Genomic DNA, 27385 nt, shown 5'->3' with positions numbered 1-27385 from the left:
CAGACTAGCATTTATTCCCTCCAGTGACCTCTTCTGACTGTCATTCACTTCCCCCATGTCTTATACTTCAGCTAAACTATCCTCAGAACCCACTAATGCTTTCCTATCATATTCATTTGTTCAGTGTTCTAAGCACTTTGCTTAGATACTATTTCTCCATAACTCTGTATGTGAAAACACTTCAGATTTTAAATCAGTTTTTCCTTTATTAAAAATAAAATTACAAAAGTAACACACACTAATTGCAAAACTTTCAAAAATACTAAGATATGTATTCTGCCTGCAGAATAATATGTATTCTGCCTGCAATGCAGGAGACCCGGGTTTGATTCCTGGGTCGGGAAGATCCCCTGGAGAAGGAAATGGCAGCCCACTCCAGTATTCTTGCCTGGAGAATCCCATAGAGGAGCCTGGCAGGCTACAGTCCATGGGGTCGCAAGAGTCAGACATGCCTTAGTGACTAAACCACCACCAAAATATGTAAAGAATAACATGAACATCATCATGACCCCATTTCCCACATGTCAATGACAGTAATCACTCAACATACTTCATTTCTATCTTTTCATTGAATGTAAATATGTTATAATTTTTAAAATACAAGAAATAGGAATACTGTTTGGAAACTTGATTTATTTTACTGTGACTAGGTTCCATGTACATCTATTTTTTAAACAACATTGACATTACACCAAAAATACCATACTTTTTGCTTTTTTTCTTAAAGGTTTAGGTTTTAATTTTTACATTAAATTTGGTATGTCTTTATGCTGAATAAATTGATGCAAGACTTTAATTTGAAAGTTCTAAATATAGTAGAATAAGTCTAATTAAGGACACTCTGGGGTCTCCTTTGATATCAGTTTTATTCCTCTTTATTGTTATGGCAGTGTTATCTTGTCCATCATTGTTCTTTAAAACTTTTTTTGTTTTTCCTCATGATTTACTCTTTTAGAATCCAGACAAACATTGCTATTTAACTATGATGCTCATCTTCCTCTGTATACCAAGTCGCTTCAACGTGTCTGACTCTTTGCTACCTTATAGACTATAGCCCATAGCCTACCAAGCTCTTCTGTCCATGGGATTTTTCTGGCAAGAATACTGGAGAGGGTTGTCATTTCTTTCTCCAGGGGATCATCCTGACCCAGGGATCAAATCCGAGTCTCCTGCATTGCAGGTAGATTCCTTACCGTCTGAGCCCCCAGGGAAGCCCTCAGATATATAAAGAGATCGTCAAACTCATGTTTTCTTAGATTCTGTATTTGTCCCTAATCCTTAGTCCAGGATGGCACATATACCTCATTTTACCTGACTGTCTTTGGAATCTCATATTCTGATTCTCTATATGTATATAATTAAATTTGGGTTTTCCCATGTTAATCTGTCTGATGTCACTGTAACTATTAGGCCAGCCAGAAATACCTACAAGGGTAGGGGGAAATTTTTTCTTTCCCCAACATAACTATATACTCTGGCAATATGTAGCAATTTTATAGTAATTTACATGCTAGTTTGACAGAGAAATGATGATTTATACTGATTATTCTCTTTCAAGAACATGGTTGTATGTCTCACCAATGATTCAGACTCAAGAGTCTTATTTTGTGACTCTCAGTAAAATTTTATGATTTTCTTTCTATATTCTCATTTCTTGCTAAATTTATTTCCAGGAATTTTATAGTTTGGTGACACACATATAAATAGAAAATTTCCCCTTTTATAGTATCTCCTTATTGCTGATAGAAAGGGAACTATTACATATTTACCTTGCATCCAAATAACCAACTAAAATTCTTATTACTTAAAATAAATTTCTTGAACTTTCTATCATAAAATCATACTGTATATAAACAGGGAAATTTATCACTTTCTAATATCAACACTTTCATATTGTTCTTGTTTATTACATTGGCTAGTACCTGCAGGATAATGATGAATAATGACGGTGATCATGTAAGTATTTTTGTCATGGACTTAATACATGTGTGCACCTTTAGGACTTTACTATTTAATATGAGGCTGTTAGTTTCTGTCTTTCAAATATATTCAAATTCTTCAATCGCATGAGGTCTTTATCATTACATTGAGATACCTCTGTGTTTAAGTAAAGAGTTACTTCTTCACTCTGCTTTATTTTGAATTGGATACCCAAGCACTTTGTAACTGGACGTGGTTCTTTTAAACTTCAGGGAGTTTTTAAAATTGATATTACTTGCATTAAAACATCAATGACTGGGACTTTCCTGGTGGTTCAGTGGCTAAGCCTCTGCACTGCCAATGTAGGGGGTCCAGGTTCGTTCCCTGTGCAGGGAACTAAATCCCACATGCTGTAACTAAGAGTTTGCACGCCACAATGAAAAGATTTCACATGTCACAACTAAGATTCCATGTACTGCAACTAAGAGCCAGCAGACAAGCAAATAAATAAATTAAAAAAAAAATTAATGGCTAAAAGAACAATTATGGTTGAAGCTAACAGGAGGTTGAAACTTTTAGAAAGCCCTAATAATCCAATTAATTTTCTCTCCCCTCCCTGCAAAAGACATAAAAATTGGACATACATGATTCACTTAGTGAGGGCCAGTTTTCTTCTATTTCTTATTCAAAATTCTGTTCGGTTTTCTTTGCATGAGAACAGCACAATGTTGTAATAATATCAAACACTGGTATGAATGAAAGTTTACGAAAAACCTCATATAATTACAATTTTCTAAATTTATACATGAGGTAAGGGTAATTGGACTCTTCAGCATCCTCCGGCGGAAAGTTCACAGCCAAGATGGGGCAAGAGAGCAGCCATATAAATTTAAATGTCATTGCATAGTGGATATTTTTACTTTTAATCCTTATAAAGTCTATGCATTTAAAAATCATTTTATGTTAACATTCATAGCACTAATCCCTGCAAGACAGTGTTTTGACAGGGGTCTTATTTTAACTCCATATTTTATGATGGTAGGCAGAACTACATTAGGAGCGCATTATTTAGCATACACATAAATTCTAAGTAGGGATGGGCTAGCTAACGCATCAAAAATAAATTTGTATTTTGCAGCACATTAAGAAAAACAGTCGAGGTCAGGTCAGACATTCCTAAAGTTCAAACTCCTTTTCAAACTGTTTACTCTTTTTTACTTAATTATTCTTACTACCTCAAAACACCACCACACAAAGAAATATCAGAGTTTACCATAAAAAGCCTAGAGAAAATTCAGACTTTTGCCAGTAGATAAAGCTATTCAGTAAACTGATGTCTATTATTCATCGTTTATTTAAAAAACCATTTATTCAGTGCCAATTATGTGCTAATAAGCACAGGGCTATGTGATGATGACGATATGGAATGAAAACTGTGCTTTACTGCTTCCTAAAGGTCTGTGATGAAAGCCAAAGTTTTAGACTGGGGCTTAGACTCTGCTGCACCCCTCCTCTCACCTCGCTTGCATTAGCTATTTGTCTTTGGGTACCTACTCACTCCCTGGGATGCCCAGTTTCCTCAGCTGTAAAACGGGAGTATTAGGACAACTTACGTTGAGGGCTCGTATAAGACATTAAAGATATACATGTGTCACAGAATGCCCGCAGCAAGATGCCCAGCACACAGCTGGTCTTCAACTTGTGGGCAGGGCCAGGATACAGGAGATGTTGCGTTGAGCAGGACAGCCCCACAAAGATTTGTCCACTGTCCCTTCACTCCTGTGTTGGGAAAACCTGACCGTGATTATATGAACTTAGAGCCCTCCTCCCAATTTGCTTTACATAAAAATTCCAAGCTATCAATGTGTACCCCGTTTTTAAGGAATGTAAACAAGAGTGCAAAATGAGAGAAGGTTAACTTTGTTTTCTTTGGAACTTTGCAAAGGAGGTATTCACTTTTGCAGAAAACTGCATCAGTGCCAATAACCACTTGTGACATCTGATTTGCCAAAACACACCTAATCCTTCTGCACTCGTGATGGTCGCGTAAGAATTCTGTGTATATGCAAGCATCTGACCACTCTAGTGCAGCAGAAATATTTCTTCTAATTAATACATCCTGAAGGGCTTCCCTGGTGGTCCAATGGTTCAGAATCAGCCAGTGCAGGGGACACAGATTTAATGCCTGGTCTGGGAAGAATCCACATGCCACGGGGCAACTAAGCCCAGGCACCATAACTACTCAGTCCAAGCACCCTAGAGCCAGTGCTCCACAACAAGAGAAGCTACTGCAATGAGAAGCTCACAACTGGAGAATAGCCCCAGATCTCCACAACCAGAAAAAGCCTGCACACAGCAACAAAGACCCAACACAGCCAAAAAAATAAATTAATTAAAAAATACATATTGAAATACATAACATGTTACCATAAAATACTTTTATGTCATAACTAACACATTATGTTATTTTTTGAAATTATCTGTAGAAGGTTATAGTGCCTGAGTTTTACTTCAGGATAGTCAAGTGTTTGGTATAAAAAGAGGGAAGGGATGAGTTTGAGAACACAGGGCTACATAACTTGTTCAAGTCACAGCTGATAAGAAATAGGGCTGGTATCTGAGCCAGGGCTGTACCAAGGATGGATCTGCTCAGTTCTTCTGCTTTTGTGGTGGAAAACTTAGGATGCTCCTGACCTCTCTGGAATTCTTTGACCTGGGAAACCATTTGTTAGATCATCTACTCAGAAGCTGAGGATACAGCACTGAACAAAAGGGACAAATCCCAGTGCCCTAAAGGATTTATCTTCAGGGGAGAGACAGACAGTGTTCTCACAGATGCCTGCATGGCTAGCAGCAACACAGGGGGTGGGGGCACTCGCGAGGGGGGCCAGGGCTGCTATCAACGGGATGGTTGCTTTCAGTTGGAATGCATGCAGAGGGCCTCCTTGACACATAAGCTGAAGACTGGGTGAAGCAAGGGAGCAAACCATGTAGTTATGAGGGAGCTTGGAGAGTGAGAGCCCGTCCACAGGACCTGATGTGGAAGGCAGCAGGGAGAAAGAATATGTGTTGATAATAACACAACCACGGGAAATAACCTGAATACCTGCTGATAACATAAGAGGTGGTATATTCACAGTTGCCAGATGAAACAGGTTACAGAAAATACACTGCCACGTTATTGTTGAAAATTCTAAAATATATTTTCCTGTTATTTCGGTAGTGAGCAAACGAGAGTTTCAGATGTCAAGAAGGAAATGGACTGGAGTTCGGTCATACACCTGTGAGTGCAGAGTTCCAGGGCATCCTGCTTTCTCCCTGGTCACTACACAGCACTGTAAACAAGTCTATCTAGAAGGATTCTTCCAACCTAAAAGAGTCATCACATCCCCTCAGGTCCTTGCTATGGACATCGGTCCTGAACGCCTCTGTCTGAGAAGGGAACAAGCAGGAGTGTTTTCCATTGTCAGAACACATTCATCCCTCACTTGCAAGAATGCATTAGGGACTTCCCTGGTAGTCCAAGGGTTAAAAGTCTGCCTGCCAATGCAGGGGGCCCAGGTTCCATCCCTGATCAGGGGAACTGGAGCCCCCATGTCACAATTACACCTGGTGCGGCCAAATAAATATTTAAAAAGAAAGTGTTAGTATTTGTGAAGGTTTATCTTAAAAGTAAGGATCCTTAGCATCTTACGGTGGTAGCAGCAGCTGTTACCACTGTTCAGTTTGGGCTTCTCCAGCATTATGGCACTTGAGAACAAGCCTTGAATTAGGTAAGGAAAAATCAAGATTCAGGGGCTTACTCAAACTACCCAAGGTCACAGTCAGCACACAGCAAAGAGCAACTCAAATCCGGGCAGCAAACTAACATGTGTGGCTGCTCCAAGGAAAATCACCTCCATTACCTGAAGTTTCAGTATGAGAGCAGAAAACGACCAATAAATCATATTGGCATTAAAATGACCCCATTAGTCTAACTTAATATTATAACTGAATTTAGCTGAAGCATTGGAAGATCAGGTTGTAAAATTTGGCGACCTGTAATTAAGATATTTTACTTCTAAATTTTAAAAAAGTTTATGCAAATACTTGATATATACCAAAGAATATATATAAGTTAGCAGCAATAACTAAAAACCTGAGTGTCAATTCCCAAAGTCCAGGATGGTGGTCACTTCTAGTGGAGAGGCAGAGAAATGGGACTGGGTTGAGGGGTGCAGAACATGACTTCTAATACCTTTCCCATCTCAAATTAAAAATTCCCAAAACAAACAGAAACCAGGCTCCTAAAAGACCAAGTATCGAGAATGCCCAAAAGTGGACTCCCCACGTGCATTGCTGAGGGCCCGGGGTTCAATTTCTGGTTGGGGAACTAAGACCCTGCAAGCCACACAGTGTAGTCTAAAAAGAATTAAATAAAAGACCAGGTACCACTGCTGAGTAAAGCTCACCATCAAAAGATGAAGAGCTGGCAAGAGATAATGCTTGAAGCTCTTCTAGAAGAAAGCCCTAATCTCTGTAGGGATAAGCAGTGCTGGAGAAACCATCCTTTGGCTCCTCTCCCTTGGGGACAGAGTGCCAGGATAAATGGACTGAAAAGCAGCTCCATTGCAAAGCAAACAGCTGACCAGCACATGCACGGCCTTGAGTGCTGACTTAGGTTTGTTGAGAATTTTTGGCTACTTGTTTTTTCTTGTTTCTTTTTTTGAGCCAGAGCTGACAAGCACCTCTGCAAGAATTGCAAAGGAAGAAAAGTTTCACAAATTTATGACTAATGAAAAGGGGATGATGTATACAAGCATAAGCTCTGAAATGATTAAAGGTTTATGTATAAGAACCAACATTTTATGAAGCAATACAGGTGACCTTTAGAAACTCAAGTGGATGGATGGAATTCGCTTATGGTCCAGTGGTTAGGGCTCCAGGCTGCCAGTGCGGGGCACTGGTTCAACCCATAGTTTGGGAACTAAGAACCCACATGCTCTGCAGTGTGGCCCAAAACAGAAAGGATGGAAGAGGAAAAGCTACAAGGAACACGTTGAAAAGACAAGCCACACATGGGAGAATACATTTGTAGCACAGGATGGTAAAATATTCATATTTGGAACACATAAAGGATATTATAAATGAATAAGAAGGAGGTAAATGGCCTCAAAGAAAATAAGCAATTCACAAATTGATATGCCTATAAACATGTATATACTCACAATTATAATGAACTACCATTTCACTACCACTAGGTTGGCAAGATTTAAAACAGACTAACAATATAAAGTGTTAGTCACTCAACTGTGTCCAACTCTTTGTGACCCTGTGGACTGTAACCTGCCAGGCTTCTCTGTTCATGGGATTTTCCAGGCAAGAACACTGGAGTGGGTAGCCATTCCCTTCTCCAGGGAATCTTCCTGACCCAGAAATCGAACCTGGGTCTCCTGAATTGCAGGCAGATTCTTTACCATCTGAGACACCAGGGAAGCCCATACAATATAAATGTTGGGAGGGCTTCCCAGGTGGTGCCTGAGGTAAAGAACCCACCTGCCAATGCAGGAGACATAAGAGATGTGGGTTCCATCCCTGGGTGGGGAAGATCCCTGGGAGAAGGGCATGGCAACCCACTCCAGTATTCCTGCCTGTAGAACTCCATGGACAGAGGAGCCTGGCTGGCTATAGTCTGACACTATTGAGTGCAGGCATGCGCATGCATACACAGACACACACACACAAATATTGGGAAGTCTGCCAATGGACACAGGTGAGGGGAGCAGTGAGTAGATCAGAATGTGACTCAATAAAACAACCTTTAATTAGCAATATATTCAGGGAAAAGATCTTTTAAAGTAGTAAGAGAAGAATTAAAAAAACAACCAAATTTATTCCACTTCTATGTGCACACATTATTCTGTATCAGAATAATTATACTGGTACTCATTTTAAATGTGACCATCCGCTACAGACTGGTCATCTGCAACAAATGATGACCGGTTTAATGAGAGTGGACGGGAACCAGGTAAAGAGATGAGACTATCACCATAGGCAGAAGAGCTGGCTGATCATCTATACAGGTTTGAGTGAGAGGAAAGTTGTACCCTCCACCACTTACTGGCTGAGTGATGGCAGACATGTTTCATAATCTTGGTAAGCTTTAGTTCTATCAGCTGTAAAACGGGGATAATCAGAACTGTTTAAGGATTAAGTGAGAACGTACATGACTGCTTTAGCACAGGTCTGGAGCTTGGGAACAACTCAGAGAATGGGAGGATTTATAATGAAAATATTGCCAAGGCTTTGTTTCCTAATCCTACTCAGTTTGTCTTGGAAATGCCACAGGTACGTGTTCTGATCTCTAAATCCTAATCCTGAAATGTTCACAGCCAGCCAAGCTCCAGTGCACGATTTAACTGGGCACTGGTCTAGACTTCCTCTTCTGCTGCAGTGTTTGTTTATGCTTATGCTCCCCGGAAGCACCTGGAATGCCCAGCCGGGGTCTGCGTGTTGTTCTGCAGCTAGCAAGGAGAAGACTGACTAATTAGGTGACTTCTTGACTTTGTGGAGTCTGGATGAGGCTGTGAACTGCCAAATGCGGCTGGAAAATCAAAAGCCACTAAAGCTTCACATGGATCACAAAAGTGAGTAGACTTAAACCGCATACAACATCCATCAGGCTACGAGCTACGAGATGGCTGTTTTTCAAGTCACAGACTCCTTTGAAAATCTAACGAGAATTATGGAGACTTTTTTTAAAAAGTATATATACTCCTATATATAATTCTGTATTTAATTATGGGAGGGGTGGCTGTGACTGGCAACTAACAACCGCTGGCTATGAAGCTGTATACGTGGACACTGCATTCCAGAGAGAAGGCAAAGTATTCATTCGAAAGTGGAATCAAAACCAAATTAAGAGAGGAGAAAACAAATCCCTACAAATAGTTTAAATATGAGATCATTTCTAAAAACCTAGAAACTCAATGCTGTTTTCCTTTACTTTCTTTTCACTTTTTAGAAATAACACGATTGGGGTTAGATGCCAAAAAAATATTTGCCTTTATAGCAATAACTGTTAAGTCAAGGGGACTCCCACAAAGAGTATTGACTAAAGGAGTAAGAGAAATAAAAATTCCCTGGTGGCTCAGACAGTAAAGAATACTCCTGCAATGCAGGCGACCCAGGTTCAATCCCTGGGTGAGGAAGATCCCTTGGAAAAGGGAATGGATACCCACTCCAGTATCTTTGCTTACAGAATTCCATGGACAGAGGAGCCTGGTGGGCTACAGTCTACAGGGTTGCAAAAGAGTTAGACATGACTGAGCAACTAACACTTTCACTAAACTGTCATGAAGCCTTTTGCTCTGGTCTAACGAATTCATGCAACTAATTAAACTCCACTCTGTTTTAAGGCTAAATGGAATACTGATTCCATTATCTAAGACTAATCATTTTAGAGTAGATAAAACAATCCCTTCCTTGTGAGTGTTGGGACAGAACAAAAAACTAGACTAAATGTATCTTAGCAAAACCAATCATATGAAGAAAATTTTACTAGCAAGAAACCCATTATCTCTTAAGGTTCCTTGTTAATCAATACAGTATTAAATCTCATAACCATTGTACTCACTTCTCAGACTCTTTTATGGGCCTATCTCTCACACCCACATTATAAATTACTGGGGGTAAGAGACATATCTTAATGACCTTTGATTCCCACTTCCTTCCTGTATTACTTGACACAGAGCGGAAGCTCAATAAATGTATACCAAAATAAGTTCTTTCAAAGGACTTAAATGTATTTTCTTTGGACCAGAAATTCTGTCAAATTGCTGCTTTTCTGTGAATTTCCTTAAAAAAAAAATTCTTTGCTGGGTTTTCTATTGGATTATTCCCTTTCTCTTTTTTAAATCAGTCTGTAGTCCATGGTGGTTATATATTCTGAACGCCAGTCATTTGCCTATTATCTTTGAAAATGTCCCCTCCCCCTCCCAATCTGTCAAGTGCTTTTTCAGTCTTGTATCTTTTATCATAACTAATTTATTTTTAAAAATATAACCCAAGTTATCAATCTTTCTCTTTCGAGCTTGAGCTTTTTTGTATCTTAATAGAGATACTCTCTTATACACAACCACACTTCTATGGACATAAATTCGTTCTCAGACTTCAAATAAATCTGTACTATACATTTAGCTTCAGTAGAAGGATATTAAAATGGGGGTCTTTTGCATTTCAGTGATGCCCCAAAATCATGTCAACTGCTCACATGCCAAAGAATGACGTTAAACCTAGAAGCGCATGCAAAGGAATTGCTTGAAGATACATTTTGTGTCCCTTTGTCCAAAAGATACCTTTCAAAGGGGTTAACAAGGGTAGAAGCTGGGCAAGGGTTGGTTCAAAGAAAGTTATGGACATGTGGGTCTCACTCCAGGCCTGCCAGCTACTCCCTCTTTTCTGGAGCTAGTGAGTGAGGCGGTAGCAGAACAACTGCAAAGGCTCAACAGTGATACTGCCATGGGGGGCCAGAAAAATATCTATGAGCTGAAAAGAAACAGCCCCATGGCAGGGTCGTGTGAGAGATGGAACTGCACTCCCACTGATGGTTGTCAGACGTCCAAGGGCTATGGTACCCAGAGACCAGGTATGGAACCAGCAGTCGAATTTTTTTAAAGGGAAATATATAGCCCAGAAGTCTTCTCCTTAGAGTGTGGAAGAGGCCAGACTGGTATCATCAACTGGCCAAGCTTCAACCCTGGAGGGGCCAGAGGCAGCCTAAGTGCAAGGTGAGGGGGGTTAGAGAAGCAGTCACCCTCCACCCCCACTGTCATCTAGACACAGACCCAGTTTTTACGCTGGAGAGAAGCTTCCATTTGAATGCAAATTAGTTTTTGATCTTCATGAGACTGGACATGCAGATATTAACTGGGAGTGAGAGTTATACACTGCAAAATTCATCCAAGTGCAAGGGCAGAACCAGCCCACAGAGCAAGCTCGATCAAGAAACTGGGAAAGAGTGACGATGGTCCCTGTTCCCTCTGTTTGGGACACTGACTTTGCTCCCAGAGTTCCATGGAGCCACAGCATCAATTTACCACCTTCCTGAAGGTTTAACAGCATAGATCTTGAGTCCTGTGGTGTGTACTGATATCGGGCACTAGTGTTACATGTGTGCTGCGTGCTAAGTCATTCAGTCGTGTCCAGCTCTGTGCGACGTTATGGACTGTAGCCTGCCAGGCTCCTCTGTCCATGGGATTCTACAGATAAGAATACTGGAGTGGATTGCCATGCCCTCCTCCAGAAGATCTTCTTGACCCAGGGATTGAATCTGCATCTCTATGTCTCCTGCATTGGCAGGTGAGTTCTTTACCGTCTGAGTCACCAGGGACATATAATGAACTATGATCTTATGTTAAAAATAATATAAAGAGACATATTTGCACTCATATTCACAGCAGCATTATTCAAAGCAGCCAAAAGGTGGAAGCAGTCTAAGTGTCCACTGACAGATGAACAGATAAACAAAATGCAATATATACATACTGTGGAGTACTGTCCCGCCTAAATCAATTAGTAAGGGAATTTTGACAAATGATGACAACATGGGTCAACTCTGAGGACATTATGCTAAGTGAAATAAGCCAGCCAGAAAAACACTGATATGAATCATCTAGAATTGTCATGTACAGAGACAGAAACTAGAAGGGTGGTTTCAGGAGCTGGAGACATGGAGTTGTTGCTTAATGGGTATAGAGCTTTAGTTCTACACTGTGAAGAGTCCTGGAGATGAATGGCAGTGATAGTCTTCACAACAACATGAAAGTATTTCACTGAGTCGCACACTTAAAAATGGTTAAAATGATAAATTTTATGTTAGAAGCATCTTAAAACAAAATAAAACCTAAATAAAGGAAAATTAACCTCCATCAGTCATGTATCAAAAATGCAGTAAATAATAGTGAAAGCGAAAGTGAAGTCGCTCAGTCATGTCTGACTCTTTGTGACCCCACGGACTGTAGTCTACTAGGCTCCTCTATCCATGGGATCTTCCAGGCAATAGTACTAGAGTGGACTGCCATTTCCTTCTCCAAAATAATAGTGAGGAGTGACTAAAAATTATCTAGTCTTACCATGTGTCACGTACCATGCCAGAATGTATCCATCATCTCACTTAATCCTTATTTCAAACCTATGAGACAAGTCCTATTAAAATCCCTACTTTATAGATAAGGAAACTGAGGCAAACATGGGTTACCTTGCCTAAAACTGCACAACTTGAAAGGAGTTGAGAAAGATTCTCCAACTCCAGGACATGGCCTTTCAGAAGAGATCATAGAAATAATTCACATAATTATTGATATTTACGTAGTTACTTTGCTTTACAAGGGGCTTCCCAGGCGGTGTTAGTGGTAAAGAACCTGCCTGCCAAAGCAGGAGATTTAAGAAAGTGGATTTGATCCTGGATTGGGAAGATCCCCTGGAGGAGGGCATGGCAACCCACTCCAGTAATCTTGTCTGGAGACTCCTATGGACAGAGGAGCCTTGCTGGCTATAGTGCATAGGGTTGCAGAGTCGGACGTGACTTAGCAAGCATGCTAGGTTTATAAAGCACTTTCTCATTTGTTACTACTCATTAAAACCTGCAGCATAGGTATGCTTCTTTTGCCAAAGGAGGACACTAAATCCTAGAGAAGTTAAGGAAATTCAGTTCAGTTCAGTTCAGTCGCTCAGTCGTGTCTGACTCTTTGTGACCCCATGAATCGCAGCACGCCAGGCCTCCCTGTCCATCACCATCTCCCGGAGTTCACTCAGACTCATGTCCATCGAGTCCGTGATGCCATCCAGCCACCTCATCCTCGGTCGTCCCCTTCTCCTCCTGCCCCTAATCCCTCCCAGCATCAGAGTCTTTTCCAATGAGTCAACTGTTCGCATGAGGTGGCCAAAGTACTGGAGCTTCAGCTTTAGCATCAGTCCTTCCAAAGAAATCCCAGGGTTGCCCTTCAGAATGGACTGGGTGGATCTCCCTGCAGTCCAAGGGACTCCCAAGAGTCTTCTCCAACTCCACAGTTCAAAAGCATCAATTCTTCGGTGCTCAGCCTTCTTCACAGTCCAACTCTTACATCCATACATGACCACAGGAAAAACCATAGCCTTGACTAGACGGACCTTAGTCGGCAAAGTAATGCTTCAAGTCATATTAACTGTTAAGGTTCTGATTCTACAGCTTCTAACTCTGGGTCCACAGCTACCCATCCAGATCCAACACCTAGTCTGGTCCAACTTCTCATTTTCTAGATGAGAATGTCTATAAGAGACATGCCCAAAGATGCTAATAGCTTCTCCAAGGCCACACAGAGAGCTACTGTGTTAAGTGTACATCATCAACATATACCTTTAAAGATCCTTTGCCACAGTAACATATATTCTATAAATACGTGTTTATAACGTAAGGGCTGGTACAGAGGCAGAGAGCCCTATCAGCATAAAAGAGAGTGCTTTCTTCAAGAAGTTCTTTTATTTGTGGAGCTGATGCACTGGAACTTGCACTTCACATAAGTGTCTAACCTTTCAGAGCCTGCCCTATGCAATCTCCTTGCCCATTTGCTCTGCAATTATGCTGTGACCAATCTAGCAAATCCATTTAGACAGCACATCTAGCCACTTTCAGAGTGGATTCGGTACTGAAGCAGCAAGTACATGAGAGCTGTATAATAAGAACTTTGAGACATGAACCAGATAAATCCTCATTTGATTCTGACTGCATGTCTATAACGAATTCTTAAAACAGTCTCAATGACCCTGATGAACTTTGTAATGGCTAAGTATAAAAATGCAGAGCTAAGCTCATTTGTCCAGCAGAATCTTTTCTAGTAAAATAATTCACTTCTGAGTTTGATACAAGGCTGATGATTGGTGAGAAAGAAGCAACTGCTAGACCTGATGATTACAGGCTTTCACATGGTGAATGGAAATTACCTTTTGGCATGTGAAAGTCTGCCAGTGGAACACCTCCAATGTCAAATTACAGTGGAATTTCTTGAATCCTTGTTTGTGTGTCATTTGTTTCTTCATGGCCTCAGTATTAGGGGTAGGATTGGGGCCGGCAGGGACTGAGCAAACTCTATGGTGGTTGCCCCCTCTTTCTGGCTGGAATATCCAACAAGAGCCAAAGAGAAGTAGGTACCACAAAGAGCTTCACGGCAGCAAAAAGTCTTACCAGCAAAAATGTTCTAGTCTGATGGCTGGGCATCTCCCATCCATTAAGCTGCAAAAGCATACATTCCATTTGAGGAAGAGCAGACTGATTTCATTTCAAGTAATCAGTAGTGCTATTACTGCTAACAGTAGCTGGCATTTAAAGAGCACTTTCTCCTATTAAACTACACACAAAGTATGCTCCAGGAGGGCAGGACTGGGTCTGCTTCCCTTACCGCATAGCTACAGCTGAGTCACACGTGTTGTATGTGGCAGGCTGTCAATAAATATTTGCTGAATGAATAAATAATCTCATTTGGTTGTCACAATAACCCTTAAAAGTTTGATACAACATTGTCATCACCATTTTACAGATGAGAAAGCTGAGGCTCAGAGGTCACTATACTGTACCCAAGGTCACATAACCAGCAAGTGTCAGAGCTTATATTTTAAACTATGTGCACCTGGCATCAAAATCTATGGCTCAACCACAATGTCACTCCACTAGTGCAGACCAGACATTAGGGGCATTTCCAGGACCGAGGCCATCTCTGAAAGGTGGACATACAAGAATATATCTCATTCAGAATGGATCTCACTCTGTTCCAGCCATCATTGGTTAGATTTCTTTCATATTCTGGCAACAACTAAGTTGAAAAGAAGTGACTTACCCACAAATCCTCCTTCACCAACCAGTTTCAGGGCAATTTTATCAGCCAACACTGAAGAGTTGCCATGAGCGATGTTGGCAAAGGGGCCAGCATGCACAAACACAGGCGTCCCCTGTGGAAGCAGAAGAACAAATCCTATAAAGCCATGACCCTGCAATCCCTTGACTGGGCATATATCTGGAGAAAAACAAGATCTGAAATGATACGTGCACCCCAGTGTTCACTGTGGCACTGTTTACAGCCAAGACACGGACACAACCTAAATGCCCATCAACAAAGGAAGGCACCACACATATGGTACAATGGATATCACTCAGCCATTAAAAAGAATGACACAATGCCATCTGTAGCAATGTGGATGGATCTTGAGATTATCAAACTGGGTAAAGTCAGACAGAGAAGAAATATTATATGAGATCCTTTATATGTGGAATCGAAAAAGAAAGGATGCAAATGAATTTATGTACAAAACACAAAGAGACCCACAGAATGAATTTATGGTTGCTGGGAGGAAGGATGTGGGGGAGGGGACAGTGAAGGAGTTTGGGATGGACATGTACAGGCTGCTATATTTAAAACGGATAACCAACAAGGACCTACTGTATAGCACACGGAACTCTGCTCAACATTATGCAGCGGTCTTGCCGGACGGGAGTTTAGGGGAGAATGGATAGGTGTATATGTATGGCTGAGTCCCTTTGCTGTTTACCTGAAACTATTTCAACATTGTTAATCAGCTACATCCCAATACAAAATTACAAGTTAAAAAAAAAAGCTATGAGAACCAGTTATTTCCTGTTATAAATTTTGATAAGCCACTGTGTTAGCTGCCTCAGTGATCATGAAATAAACCTTATGTCATAGTATTCTGCATTATACTCTTAAAAAGAATGGAATTAAACTCTGATGGGCTAAGAAGCTTGTTTAAATGTTTTATTCCCCATTAAGAAATCAACTAATTCAAGAAAAATATAATCATAAAATCAGCACAATAAATGAATTGTGGGAATCATGGCAGGGCAAGTACATATTATTACTGGCCATTTTTATATTTACAGTAATAATCTTTTGATTTTTGAAAACTTCATCTTTCTCATTGTTTATCTTACCTATTAAAAATCTGGTAACTATTAAGACAATGAAAGAAAAATTTCACTCATAGTAAAATGTCAGAGTTACTCAAAAGACAAAAGAAAAAAATAAGGGAATTCTCAAAAACTTTAGATTTTAATGATTTAAACAAAACTTGTCATGAAATGACACTACTTTTCTTTTACTTTCATTTCTATACTTTTGTCAAGCAGAAGAGACAATAGTCCTATCTAAAAAAATTATGCACATTCAGTAAAATGTTCAGGTTTTATTTGGAGCCAGCCAGGGCCACTGAGGTCTGTGTGTATGAAGCTTTGGTTCCACCTGTGAAAATACAGGCTGCCCTTCCAATGACACGGGGGGAGGCAGGGAGCGATGCAGGGGGTGGGGCCATGGAAAGTTCCCATGAACCAGGATGGGCTGTGAGTGAACATGTTTCAAAGCTGAGAAAAATGAACAAAAGCAGGAAGAAAGGCAGTAAAAGAAAACTCATCGTGAAGAGTAAAAATATCTGTGAAATAATGCTGGGATCCGTGTTTATGGAAATGAAGACGTATGTTTACTGTCCAGATCGCCATCTGTCTGTCCAGCTACAGTTCTCACTTCTATGCAGAGAAACCTTTTAAGCGCTCTGAAGAAAACACTGTTTAAGATCTTAATGGTCTCCATCACCTCCTAGCCTTTGGAGTTATAGGATGTAGCACCTGTAGTAAGCGAGTGGAGCTAGTGAGGAAAATTTAAAGAGACAAGGCCACAGGCTCCACCCCTGGGTAGGCAATAGACTTCATTCCTCTGTGCCCTGAAACTCTCACCCTGGCCATCTGTATAAGAAGCACTGGACACCAGTCTCCAGGTGGACAGGTGACAGGGTGTGGCTGGATTAGCATCAACACACTGCTATTCCTGGGATAATGACTCTAAGGACTAGATCAGCAGCATTTAATTTTAATTAGATTAATCTACACAGCAGATTCATCACTAAAGCAGCATTAAGTATGACAGCCCTGGTTTTTGAACTCCCAGGATGTGGTTTAAATAGATATAAAAATTCTTAGAACATCATTGTTGGACATTCAAGCACAGACTCACACATTCAACTTATATGACACAGTATATTGAGTTAATACTTTGTCTAAGAAATTCTATCACTAACCCAAAGACGTGAAAATATTTATCCTGAGTTCAATATTTTATTTTATATGCAGATCACTTAGCAAAGTAATAACAGGAACTATCTTGGTTTCTGTGATGACAAAGCTATGAATATTCTCCATAATGGACTTTTCAACCATTTCATAAGATTGATGCTTCAACTGTTTCTTGCTAACCAGAGATCTAAAAGAGCATTCATTAGCCACAAGAACTTTCTGCAGTGCTCAAAATATTCTCTATCTGCTCTGTCCAGTATGATAACCACCATCCACATGTGGCTATAGAGCACTTAAAATGTAACTGATAAAAATAAATGAAATGTAACCAGTATGACTGCACAACTGAATTTTAAACTTAGACTAATTCAGACTGAAATAACCACGAGGGGCCCATAGGTACCATACTGGACAGAACTGCAGCAAGCAGGTATTTCCCGTCTACACTGCATGTGGTTAACCCAAGGCTACACAAGTTGCTGAGATGTAAGACATTCATTGAGTTTCTAAGTTTCTACTCTGGTCAATTAGTAGAATTAGCCAAGACAGGAATCATATCAAGAACCTTTTTCTTTCCGGATGACCAACCAGTTATTCTGATGCTCCTCATAGGCTCAGACTGGCTGGAAATGCTCATATGTAGAGATGCAAAAGCAGTCTATTTAAAGCAACTCTGTCAACACTTTCTATGAAAACAGAATCACTTACTTCTAGGGTCTGCATCAGATTTGGTTTTATCGCGTCTTTCATCAGAACAGTCAAAGCACCTGTCACCCCCTAAAGAAAAGGGAGGAAAAAAAATGCACTTATTTAGATTATCGACAAAAGATCATTCACATGAGGGTGAATTCTCAGCCGCTTCTCACCAGCCTGCCTCGTGCATGGGTAACCCCGCCGGTGGCCGTCAACTCTGAGCTATGGGTAAGACAGTGCTCTCACTTCACCTGAATGGATGCCAACCCTTCCAGGATGTGATGGGGAAGCAGTAGTCATTGCATTTTTTCTCAAGATCTTCCTTGATTGAAATAAGGGGCTTACCATACTTTTCAATTCACCTAAGTTTTTTTCTGGCAATTATGCACGTTATTTTCCATCACCAGAAATTACACTATTGCCCTGAGAAATAAGATGAAGAATGAAAACAAGGCTGGTTACAGAAAGAGACTGGAGAGAGAAGGGGGTGTGTCTAAAGGCACCCATGCTGGTTTCTATCGTCTCTCGCATCTCATCCCAGATGCAGAAGGTACTCAGGACACTGGAAAGGCACCTTGTTTTCTATCTCTCACTCTACATCTGCCTAGAATGAAGCTGAAGCCACCTGTGGCTGTGGTTGCTTCCTTTCAATCCTCTGAAGCTTGAATTAGGCTCTCTTGCAGCTCCCTATTGCATTCCTGGAAAAGAACGGGACAAGGAAGAGACAAAACAGGGATGAAGTCTGAGAACTACTGGGGAAAGTGTGCTAAAGCAGCCCACAGAGGGAATTAAAAAAAAATATATTGTTCTATTTATTTATTTGGCTGGGCTGGGTCTTACTTGTAGCATGTTGGATCTAGTTCCTTGACCAGGAACCAAACCCAGACCCCCTGCATTGAGAGTGTGATGTCTTGGCCACTGGACCACCAGGGAAGTCCTGGGAAAGCATTAAAAAAAAAAAATTGCTTTCCACCTTTTCTAAAGACCCTAGGGAATGATCTTTCAACAAACTAGTCAAATTATTGGAAGGCCATATTATGAGCAAATGCATCTGAATGTAGCCTTGAAAAAATGAAGGTGGCCTGCAACAAATCCTAACGGATCAGGTGGTAGAATCTAAGGATTTGTTTATTACTTTCTCTCTACCTCTTTCACCAACAATATTAAATGTTTCTCTTATGTAATCAATTTCTATTTTTGTACTTTTATAATATAGAATCATTAAAATGTCTTTAAAAATCAAATTTACTTTCTACTTTATTGGACAAAATAAATGTCACATGAACTGTAACCTACCTATTACAGGTATATGAAGAAATTAGGTACATTTCGCAAGCAAGAAACACCAAAGAGTCAACTCTGAGTTTTTTTGTTCCAGATCCAAGAGTTTCATCACAAACCAAAAAAAAGTTTAGGGAAATATTTGTGGATTAAGCCCTTTCAGATTACTCCTGACATATTACTGATACCTAACATTAAGAGGATACAGAGGAAATATTTATACAGAAATCATAATATACTATTCTAGAAAGAAATGTTGAGATTTGATAATTTTAAAAAAGCAATATCTTTATAGCAACTCGCATTTGGATTTTCTCTTTTAGCTTTATACTAAGCATTCCATGAGTGGCCGATATAAATATATCTATTTAACCTACTTTACAAGACTTATGAGTCAGTCAGATTCAGCTCTTCAAAAAGAAGCCAAAAGGTAATCAAGACATTTTGGCAAAGGTTTAGAATTACATCCCAAGTCCTTGGAATTAATAAGATAGCTTCTCATCAGTGTTAAGATTTCATTATTGTACATGACTAAATACATGGGAAAGTAAGCTTAAATTTAGAGCAATGGCTGTCTATGTTGTACCAAGTATTGTGTGCTTATAAACACATGCAAGCAGATGAAATAGTTACATCACTGATGGTGGGGGATGGGGGGTGAACAGCAAAGGTGGCTATTAAAGGGAAGAGGAGAAAAAGATTAGTGTGCAAATTACAATCAGCACTAAGCAAGGTGGTGGTGTGCCAGGCTACTATGAATGTTTTGTAAGAAAGCATCATTCCATGCAAAAGAAAGCTACGTGAGTAAGAATGGTTCGGGGGAGATCTGTTTTTAAATAAGCTGAAACCCAAGTCGAAGGTACAAAATCAAACACACCAGCATGCCCAGGGAGCAGGCTGGAGTCAAAAAAGTGCCTCTTTAAGTTAATCTTCCCTTTCATGAAGGTGGCGTTGCTTCTTATTCCTTGCAATGGTGATTTGCCCTCAATTTAAAGCAGGCAAAGATTACCTTTAAAAAAAAAAAAAAGCCACAGGCTTCCACTCCAGGTACAGCAGAAACCAGGATTGGAAAGAATTGTGAAAAGCACATGAAATAGATTTCAGGTACTCTGATTGCAGCCAGGAATAATAAGCACATTACAAACGCCCCTGAGTACCACATTAAGTTGTAGGACAGTCGGGACCTTTAGTAGGAAAAGGTGTGAACAGGAATTATACCCAGTGACATGAAGAAGACTCTCATTCTCTTGATTACATGTGGCTCCTGGTGGCTCCGAAAGTCATGAATTTGCCTACAGTTCGGGAGACCCAGGTTCGGTCCCTGGGTCGGGAAGGTCAGGGACCTCGAACTCTCTGGAGCTTCTGAGATGGACGTACCAAGTCGTCCGCTGTCACAGACTGCCCATTTTTGTCACTGGCCACCACCATTCTTCCCAGCCGCCCCTTCATGTCCGCCAGGCTGCCGGTCAGAGCCAGCACTGCCATGATTTCACTGGCCACTGCGATGTCAAACTGCGCCTGAAACAACAAGCGTTGAGGTCCTGGTCAGGGGACTGTTTCCATGGAGCGCTGTATTGCAGCACTCAGGTCTTGCAGGCCTAGGGTTTAGTCCTCGAAAGGCCATTCTCAGATGCACAAATTTCCAGCAATTGCACAGTCCTGGGCTTAGTGCTCTTTCTTTATTTGCTCTGCTGAGCAGAACAGGGCTTGCCAAGCCCCTCCATAACACCAGCTCGCGGCACCACAAGATGTGCTTTTGAGGCACGTCTCAGACTTGTAATTGTTAATGTGATGGTCTGATGGAAGCAGATCTCCACTGCTGAACCGTAGTGCCACAAAGACAGGGACCACTCGGGGAGGGTTTGTTCCTGAGTCCCCAGCTTGGGGGCCTGAGTGTGAAAAGAAGCAGGATTCAATACGTGTTGGCAAAATAAAGAAAGAGTTGGCCCACTACCCTCTCTGTCACTTCTGTGTGTCGAGGGGGCTGCATGTGTTTGCCCCATTAAGACATGAGCAGCAAACTGCGAAAGAAGATGGTCTGAAGCCAGTTTTGTAGACTTAGAGCTTGGCACAGCAGTGAGGAGGCCCCCAACTTGTGTTCTCCACGCCCACTCCCCCAGTCACGAGGTGATGTGGAATCCATTCTGAGCTGTCCACCTCAGATGGTGAACCGTTCAGCCATAAACGTGGAGAGTGGTTACTTTCTGAGAAATGCCCCTGGGCCTTCCTATTCCCTCCCCTGGCTCTGATTCCACCCTGGACACAATCCAACAAGAACACAAGGAATGATCGCCCTTTTCCTCCTCCTAATTCAGTCACTGGACAAAACCACTTCATTACCCTCCGTCCCCAGGGGCATAGGAGCCAGACAAGTTCAGTCTTACATAGAAAATAGCTGCGCCCTGGCAGGATCACCACAGGAGATATTTTATTGTCCATTTCGGTCACCAACAGAAGAGGAAATGAAGGAAAGAAGGAGCTTTCTGGCTACTTCCTGGTTGAGACTTCAGTAGTCATTGATTTAGCGAAAACATATTACCTGAGAGTCAAATGGATCTATACTCAATTATTACATTCTCAATATAAGCCATTCCAAACATAAGTGGTTTTTCATTGTATGAAATTTAGGATTTTCTATACCTCCATTCTATTAAAAACAGTGCATATGAAAAAAGACTAAAAATAATGAGACTTTCTGTACAAAAACCAAGGTTCAAAATATCCTTAAAATATGAACTGTGTAAGTAATAAGTGGAATATATAACACTCCTATAGGTTTTTCAATTGTAATTGTTACAATGTCAGAATTTTGTATCTCAAGCACAGTCAAAAATGAAGCAAGAATCAATATAAGAATAGTTACTCATTTTATGCCCAAATAGTGGAGAAGGCAATGGCAGCCCACTCCAGTACTCTCGCCTGGAAAATCCCATGGACGGAGGAGCCTGGTAGGCTGCAGTCTATGGTATCACTAAGAGTTGGACACGACTGAGTGACTTCACTTTCACTTTCCACTTTCATGCATTGGAGAAGGAAATGGCAACCCACTCCAGTGTTCTTGCCTGGAGAATCCCAGCGACGAGGGAGCCTGGTGGGCTGCTGTCTATGGGGTCGCACAGAGTCGGACACGACTGAAGTGACTTAGCAGCAGCAGCAGTGTAGCTATTAAAGGGCTACTTGTTCCTGTTTTGCAAATAAAATATTTCCAAATCACATTAAGGTATAAATGAGATATCCTTATTGCGTATCACATGTTTACACAAAAGACAAAAAGCCACTTAGGCAAGGACATGAATTGACATAGCTTTCCTGGAATGTGATGGGGAAATGCACACCAACATTTAAACCTGTATCCTCTGATTCTGCAGTTATGGATCTGGGAATTTGTCATAAGGATATCGACAGGCAGGATTACACAAAAATGTGTGTATGTTGTTGTTCAGTCACTAAGTCACGTCTGACTCTTTGTGACTCCGTGGATTGCAACCCAGCAGGCTTCCCGTCCCTCACCGTCTCCCGGAGTTTGCTCAGATTCAAGTCCATTGACTCAGTGATGCTATCTAAACATCTCATCCTGTCGCCCCCTTCTCCTCTAGCCAAAATCAAGGTCTTTTCCAATGAGTCAACTCTTCACATCAGGTGGCCAAAGTACTGGAGCGTCAGCTTCAGAATCATTCCTTCCAGGGAATATACCCTTAGTACTTACTAACAGTAGATCTGATCTTAATGTAAGAAGTGCAGTAAGTACAATACACGAAGTAACCTACAAAACAAGGGGCTGTCAAACAACATCCTCAAGATCCTGGCCTTAATGATATTATGTTGTACAAGAGATGACACAACAGTAGTAGATATAACGGTCATCTTAATTAAATTCACCCGTTCCTGTCCATTTTAGTTAACTGATTCCTAAGATGTCAATGTTCACTCTTGACACCTCCTGCTTGACCACTTTCAATTTACCTTGATTCATGGACCTAACATTCCAGGTGCCTATACAGTATTGTTCTTTACAACACCAGGCTTTACTTTCACCACCAGACACATCCACAACTGAGTGTTGTTTCCACTTTGGCCCAGCCACTTCATTCTTTCAGGAGCTATTTGTAATTGCCCTCTGCTCTTCTCTAGTAGCATACTGGACACCTTTCAACCTGTGGGGCTCATCTTCCAGTGTCATATCTCTTTGTTTTCTTCGTACTGTTTATGAGGTTCTCATGGCAAGAATCCTCTCCAAGGGACCACGTTTTATCAGAACTCTTCACTATGACCTATCCATTTTGGGTGGCCCTGCATGGCATGGCTCATAGTTTCATTGTTACGCAAGTCCCTTCACCATGATCCATGAAGGGGTCATGTATTTTATGTTGGGATAAAATAAATAAGCTGTAACATACATGTACATGTATATTACAGCTTATTTATTTTAGCCCAACACCCCAAGTTACACTAACAGTGAACTGGTTGAATCTAATTATGGTACATCTACAAAATGTGATGTTATATAGCCATTAAAAAAGGATGATCTAGATCTACTTTTATTGACATAAAAATATGTTTCAAGGTTAAAAAAATCAGTTAAAGTTCTTAAATATAATCCTTTATAGTTTAAAAATATGTATGCATAAAGCAATATAAAATACAGCCGTGGGCAAGTTACCTAATACAATATGCCAACTTTTCTCATCTGCAAACTACACTTACAAACTAAATGTGCTCATCATGCATGTAACGGGTTTACCAATACAAGGCACCAAGTGAGCATCAGATCACAGCCATTGTTTATCCTGCGTCTCTCTAGTGCCAAGATACAGTACAAAAATAAGCACAGAAAATGTGCAACTTAATGCAAAAGCCATGAATCTAAAGCTATCTTAAGGTATAAAGTTTGCTACAAAAAATAATAATTTAGAGGCCTGCTGTGCCTGGATGAAAAATCATGGAATGAATTTATATTCCCTAAGCACCGTTGCTTCACACCAGAGTCCTATTAAAATGAGGATGAGCATTGTAATTTATCTTCCCCATTTTATGGGTTTGGATAATAGGACATTATTCTTAACAACTTCTCAGGCTATTAAGCCAAATAACTGGGTGTTTGTTCTTTGGTTTATGAAACATGAATAATACGTCTGAGACTTTCATTTTTCAGTTGTTATGCAACTAACTGGGTAGGCTGACAATAAAACATGTTAGAAAGTATATTCAAGGGACACCCTGAATAGCTTCTAGCAGAAATACAACTAAAATCACACAGGAAAAGGGTGGTAAGATAATATTCAAGAGCTTCCACCTCCTGATCCTTTCCCAGTCTTGCTGAGGGACTAGAAACGTGTGAGGGGACCCACTGGCCCCTGCAGGTGCAGGAATGAGAAGAGAAATGCAGAGAACCAGCTCCGGGGCAGGGAAAACGCAAGAGCAGAGCCGTCCCTAGACAAAGTGCTACCTTACCTGCCGGGAACAGCCCTTCTCTGTGCTCGCCTGCCCAATGGTTATTTTCCGTAGAAATCGGTCATTGGTATCCACAACTGAAAGAGAAGAGAACAGAGGATCAACAAGTAGGAACTGGCTGTCCAGTGTGTATCTGGAGTGGTTCTGGATGCTGGGGAGGCAGTGGAGAGCAAGAAACATGGTTTGACTTCTTGAGCAGATGATACTGTGGGAGGATACAGAAAGGGCTCAAAGAAACTAGCGGTCTCCCAGCTTAAGGAAATAAAGGAGGGAAAAGGAGAACCTGTGTTGGGGCAGGGCCAGGGTGGCATGCCATTTTTACCAGGCAGTAAGGGAAAGCATTTCTGAAGCAGTGTCCTTTTCTTTTTCCACAATGAAGCATGAGGCCCAAGAAGAAGACAGTTAAGTCCCTCTAATGGTAAACACTACATGACCATATGACCCACCACTTCCAATAAAACTGGAAGCAAGTATTACACACCCATGATCATAGCAGCATTTATTCACAACAGCCAAGAAGTGTACACTGACAGATGAATGAATAAACCAATTTTATCCATTAAACCATTTGATCCAGTTTTATCCACTCATACCATGCGGTACAGATGGACAATGGAACACCACACAGCCATAAAATAAGTGAATATTTGATACCTCATGCTACAACATGGATGAACAGGGAAAATACATGCAAAATGAAATAAACCAGATACAGTATGATTCCACTTGTACGGGTCTCTTAGAACAGGCAAATTGTTTATAGAGACAGAACAGAATGGTGATGAACAGGGGCTGAAGGGAGGTGGGGAGTTACTATTTAGGAAATGAGTTTTTGTTGAGGATGATAAAAAGATTTTGGGTATAGTTAGTGTTGTTGGTATAACTATATATTGTACACTTAATGCCATGAATACCACACTTATGAGTAATTAAAATGATAATTTTATATTTTACCACCAGAAAAAAAAAAAAACAACCTCTAAAATAAATAAAGTAGAATTTAGGGGGAGAAGTCAATGATGGTGAGAGTAGGTATCAATTCTCTTTACACTTTTCACTGGCTTGTCTGAATGGCACTGGTTCACACTTTGTTTTGTGAAAACCAAATGTACAATGCCAGGAATCAAAGACAGAAGGACACAGACTTTACTAATAATTCATATGGCATCAAACAGCAGGCGGCCCATACTGACAACCTAGATCCAACTTACTAAATGTTTAATACGGTGCTGACAAAAATGGTGATGGGAATCGCATATCTGGGGACTAATATCATCTGTGGGATAAACAACGCGAACGTTTCCTTTCATACACAAAGCACGAGCCGACCTGCTCACCTCGTCTGCCTCCATTGTTCCCTGACTTGTTACGTGTCGGCTCTTTCTCTATGTACAATCCTCCTCTCTCTCACACATTCATACATACACACTCATTACCACAGACCCATACAGACATCCAAGCAACACTCACCAAGCACAAGGAGATCTCTCTACGACTTTAAGGCACAGAGCCCTATACTCAGAAAGGAATGCCTCTCCATATCACCACTAGCTAGCACTTATTCCCAAGACCAATGGTGCAGAATCATATAAAGTAAAAGGATTTCCTACTCTCATGTGAAGCATACACAACGTGATCTTTTTTATTGGAAATTCAGCTGGATTTATTTAGCAAAGAGAACACAAATAACCCAAGAAAAGAAAAGAAAAAAAAAAAAACAAGTTAACAAGATCAGCTATAATCAGTGGGAATGAGAACCCCCTGTGTGTTTGGCATGGCCCTAGTAGAGCAGGACATCTCACGGTCCATCAAGCTTTTGATGTCCGTGGAAAGACCCAAGTGAAATGACAGTGATACATAAGACAAGAAATGTGAAGATTAAATTCTGATACACAAGAAAGACGCATACTAGATAGTAACGCTTTGTTGTTCAGTCACTAAGTCAAGTGAGTCCGACTCTTTTTGTAACGCCATGGGCTATAGCCCACCAGGCTCCTCTGTCCATGGGATTTCCTAGACAAGAATACTAGAGTGGGTTGCCATTTCCTTCTTCAAGAGATCTTCCCAAACCAGGGACTGAACCCGTATCTCCTGCTTGGCAGGTGCGTTCTTTACTACTGAGCCATCTGGAAAGCAGAAAGTAACACTAGTAATACCGAATTCCTTGACTCTAAGTGATAGAGCTAAAGATAGAGTGAGAAACATATTTATTCATTTCAGAGATTTTTACTGAGGGTCATTGTGACAGATCCTGTGCCATCTGTACAGGGATACAAAGACGAACAAGACATCATTCTCTGATGGAAGGCACTTGCTGGCCAAAGGGAGAGATGGAGAGTGCAGGTGGGTATGGAGAAGGTGAAGAGCTCCTGCAGAGAGAAGAGATCTGTCTTTTCACTCTGCCCTAGATGGTCCCTTTAGGACTACACTGCTGTGTCCTGAGGGTCATCAACAACCAGCTATGGTTCAGGCACTGGGTGGAACAAGGTAGGACATCAGGGGCGGGCCCATTATTTTGGATTCAGCAGAAGAACGGTACTGATTCCCTGCAAAGCTGCAGGGCAGTGCTGGGAACCAGTAACTGGATATCAGTTTCCTGGAGATCGAGGCTTTGGTTCCTTTGTTTAAAAGCCCCTGAACCCCTGGAGGACCCAATGCTCAGAAAGGCAGGGATTCACATCCCAGGGAACAATAAAATGACCCAATGTCCACTGTCTCTTCTGCTTACATCATGTGTTTCTGTAATAATCTATCAGCTCCCAGTTCCTCCCTGTCACCAGGCATTAGGAGGCCTTCAAGCTTCTGATAGGAAGCATAGGATAAAACCACCAGGAGTCACATTTCTTACACAGGATGAAAGGAAAGAAGTGACCACTAAATGTGCAACATCCATATGGTGTGAGAGGAGGTTCTTAGGCCCACGTGGTCCCTGAATGTCTCCTTTCTAGTTAT

General features: G+C 41.0%; 1 protein-coding gene across 1 annotated transcript in view; it reads right to left on the bottom strand.

Moving 5' to 3' along the window:
* The window catches only part of MTHFD1L (methylenetetrahydrofolate dehydrogenase (NADP+ dependent) 1 like), a 177148-nt gene that overhangs the window by 85361 nt on the left and 64402 nt on the right, over positions 1–27385 (bottom strand). Inside the window, exons 17-20 of the mRNA XM_040238682.1 lie at positions 24434–24510; positions 20360–20500; positions 17717–17785; positions 14769–14880 (exon numbers count right to left, since the gene is read on the bottom strand). Of these exons, the coding sequence (XP_040094616.1) occupies positions 14769–14880; positions 17717–17785; positions 20360–20500; positions 24434–24510 (399 nt within the window). The remainder of the gene's footprint in view (positions 1–14768; positions 14881–17716; positions 17786–20359; positions 20501–24433; positions 24511–27385) is intronic.

Source organism: Oryx dammah, unplaced genomic scaffold, assembly GCF_014754425.2.
Source record: "Oryx dammah isolate SB20612 unplaced genomic scaffold, SCBI_Odam_1.1 HiC_scaffold_4, whole genome shotgun sequence".
Lineage (NCBI taxonomy): Eukaryota > Metazoa > Chordata > Mammalia > Artiodactyla > Bovidae > Oryx > Oryx dammah.
Note: the sequence above shows the minus strand (reverse complement) of the source record. Positions and strands in the feature narration are given on the sequence as shown.